The following is a 2,888-nucleotide window of genomic DNA, read 5'->3' on the forward strand; positions in this document are numbered from 1 at the left end:
GTATGATTGTGTTGTTTTATATTGGTTTATTTGGTTTCATTCTAACATATTACATAGTGTAAGACAAACAGAAGCTTGAAGATGCCTAAGGACTTGTACCGTCTTCCCCAATTCTCATCTTCTTGAAGATGCCTGAGGACTTGTACCGTCTTCCCCAATTCCCATCTTCATAACACCATGTATGTTTTCTCTCCATCTCTGCTTATATATTGTCTGAACATAAAATATGATACGTTGAATGTTGGCAACGACATGACGGCTCTCGATTTTTTTTCTTTTTTCTGCCCCGGTAAACATAGAGGGGATTTTCTTATGTACCTTATCGCCTTTCAGGGTGAACTGTACCTTCTGTTCCATCTTAAAGTACTTTGATCTCGCAAGAGGCAAGCAGTCTTTGAGGGCAGATGTGAAATTATCACAGGCAGCTTTTGCAGTGGACACCAGCTTGCAGTATTTAGGGAACTTACTCGGATTGTGGGACAAGTAGTACAGGAATATTTTCATTGAAGAGATTGTGGAAGTGGTAGTGATGCGTGTTGGGTAACTTTGGCAAATATACATAACACATTCCCATGAAACCTCAGGTTGCTTTTCCTCTTTGTCCCAGCTGGAGAAGTGTTCCAAGAATTGGTCCAGCACGTAGTACTCCACAGACTTGATATCAAACAATAGACGTGTTCCTTCATCCTGGGCCATTGAGTCCTTTTTGGTTGTTAAAACATTTTCCAGTAGCTCTTTGTCCACGGACACTGTGAACTTAACAGAACATGGAGAATGCCTTGATATGAAATCATCACAGCTACTCTTTACGGCAGACATCAGCCTTTGGTATTCGGGTAATACGCCCCGTTTATTAGAAAGGTAGAACATGAACCAGTTCCACTCTGGTATAGCGTTTAGACAATGATTCACTATTTCCACTGGTGTCCTTGCATCAGCGCTTCTGATTGTGCAATGGAAATTCAGGAGAGACTCAGGGAGCCTTTGTCCAAGTTCAATTCTCCTTTTAACTGCAGATTTCAGCAGTTCATATGTTGAGTGTGAACGTAGCATCTTCAGAATCGGCTGAGAAACGATGTTTTTTTCTTCTTCCATGACTGAGTAAGAATGCTGGTCAGGTTTGAAGAAAGTGCTTTTATGAGGAAGCAATGACAATTGCAGTGAGGGTTGTAGCACAAGTATGTATGTTGTTCATGGACTGCAGCTCAGCTTTCGGAAGTCTCCTGCTGACTTGAAGCAATACAGTCCCAATGGTCAATCATCCAGTCAATGCTAAAATATAAATCATCGCCCTCGTAATCATAATAACAATAATATTTGTCCTCAGCAGTGCACACCTCCCGCTCCTCGTCCTCAGCATACAAGGTAGGGCTAGGCTTCTTCTGTAGGTGATGTATGTAATTAAAATACTCCTTGTCCGTGATGATTAGTTTGTTCTCATTATCCTCCTCACCTAGCCTGGTTTTATACCATAGACCCATAGGCCCACTCTCTGAGTGGACTGCCTCTTGGACCTAGGACTTCTCCTTGGACCTAGGACTTCTCCGGTACAAAATGCATTGTCCAATGAGAGGCGGAGGTGGCCGTGGGGATCCCTTAGGATTGTTTTAGGGAATTTATAATCCCCTCCCCCTTGTAATCCCGACACTGGAGCAAAACAAAACAAAGGATCTAGAGAGAGTTCACCAAGACAGACAAAATGGCCTCTGGCAGTATGATCCCTTCTAACACAGAGCCATCAAAACAACCAGTAGAAAGGAAGAGAAGAAGAAAAAAAGAGTTAGAGACACTTGCAAACTCTCACATGGAGCATACATACAGCGAAGATGATACATTCCACATAGGGGAAAGTAATGGAACTAAGGTCTTCTTAGGGTTAAGAGATGATGGAACTCGAATTGCAATGAAGAGAATGTCTCTAATAGACTTTAATGTGCTGGAGAAAGAGACAGAACTTTTTCAGCTTAAAGAGCTGGATGATCCTTCCATTGTAAGATATCTGGCCTTTGCAGAGGATCAGGACTGTGGATACATTGTTCTTCAGTTATGTGATCACTCACTGGAAGATTACATCAAGTTCCTACATCAAGGAATCCCACATCCAAGAATTGAGTTTCCTGGAGACCATCTTCCTGAAAAGGCAGTTGCACAACAAGTTCTCACTGGCTTAAAGATGCTCCACCATCAGAATCCTCCAATCCTCCACGGCAATATCAAACCCGAGAATGTATTGTTTGGTAAGCTACAGAAGAAAAAAATAAAACAAGCTCCTATTGCACACCTAATTTGAGAGTTTTCTGACAAGTTCAGGTCAAACTGAGTCCTTTTGAGAGAACACATCAGTTTGACCTGACCATGTTTTATGTATCTATCCATTTTACCCTGCAGATGGTACAAGGAAGGCCAGATTGGCATATTTTGGAATATGCAAACCAGACAACAAAGGACAAACAGAACATAAAGCCCGTACCGGAGGAGCAAGACTATCATGCTGGATGGCGAAAGAGACCCTCATCTTGATGTCTTTTGATAAGGATGTACTGTCTGTATTTACAGATAGTGCTGGTACAAGAAGTGCTGACATCCAGGTTTGTTCTTATTCAGCATGCAAATAATTGAATCAATGAAAGCAACACATACAACTAAATGTTCATGTTCATTCTAAAGGTGGCTGGGATGTTGTTATATTACCTCCTGTCTGGAGGACACCATCCATTTGGCAAAGGCCCTCAGTGTATATACAACATTCTGGATGCTAAGTACAACCTGGACCGTGTTCAAGATGTGCATGCCAAGGATCTCATCAAGAGGATGATCAATGAAGACCCAAAGAAAAGACCTACAGTGGAGGGGTGCTTGGATCATCCCTACTTCTGTGTAAAATGAAA

At 42.0% G+C, this 2,888-nt stretch overlaps 1 protein-coding gene across 1 annotated transcript in view; it reads left to right on the plus strand.

Moving 5' to 3' along the window:
- Nucleotides 1–1,797: 1,797 nt before the first annotated feature.
- Nucleotides 1,798–2,888, plus strand: part of LOC311041281 (serine/threonine-protein kinase/endoribonuclease IRE1-like) — a 1,129-nt gene continuing 38 nt past the window's right edge. Inside the window, exons 1-3 of the mRNA XM_084086187.1 lie at nucleotides 1,798–2,237; nucleotides 2,389–2,588; nucleotides 2,668–2,888. The exon at nucleotides 2,668–2,888 is cut by the window's right edge and continues 38 nt beyond it. Of these exons, the coding sequence (XP_083942313.1) occupies nucleotides 1,805–2,237; nucleotides 2,389–2,588; nucleotides 2,668–2,886 (852 nt within the window). The 5' untranslated portion in view covers nucleotides 1,798–1,804 and the 3' untranslated portion in view covers nucleotides 2,887–2,888. The remainder of the gene's footprint in view (nucleotides 2,238–2,388; nucleotides 2,589–2,667) is intronic.

This window comes from Gymnoscopelus microlampas (assembly GCF_963454915.1).
Source record: "Gymnoscopelus microlampas genome assembly, contig: SCAFFOLD_123, whole genome shotgun sequence".
Lineage (NCBI taxonomy): Eukaryota > Metazoa > Chordata > Actinopteri > Myctophiformes > Myctophidae > Gymnoscopelus > Gymnoscopelus microlampas.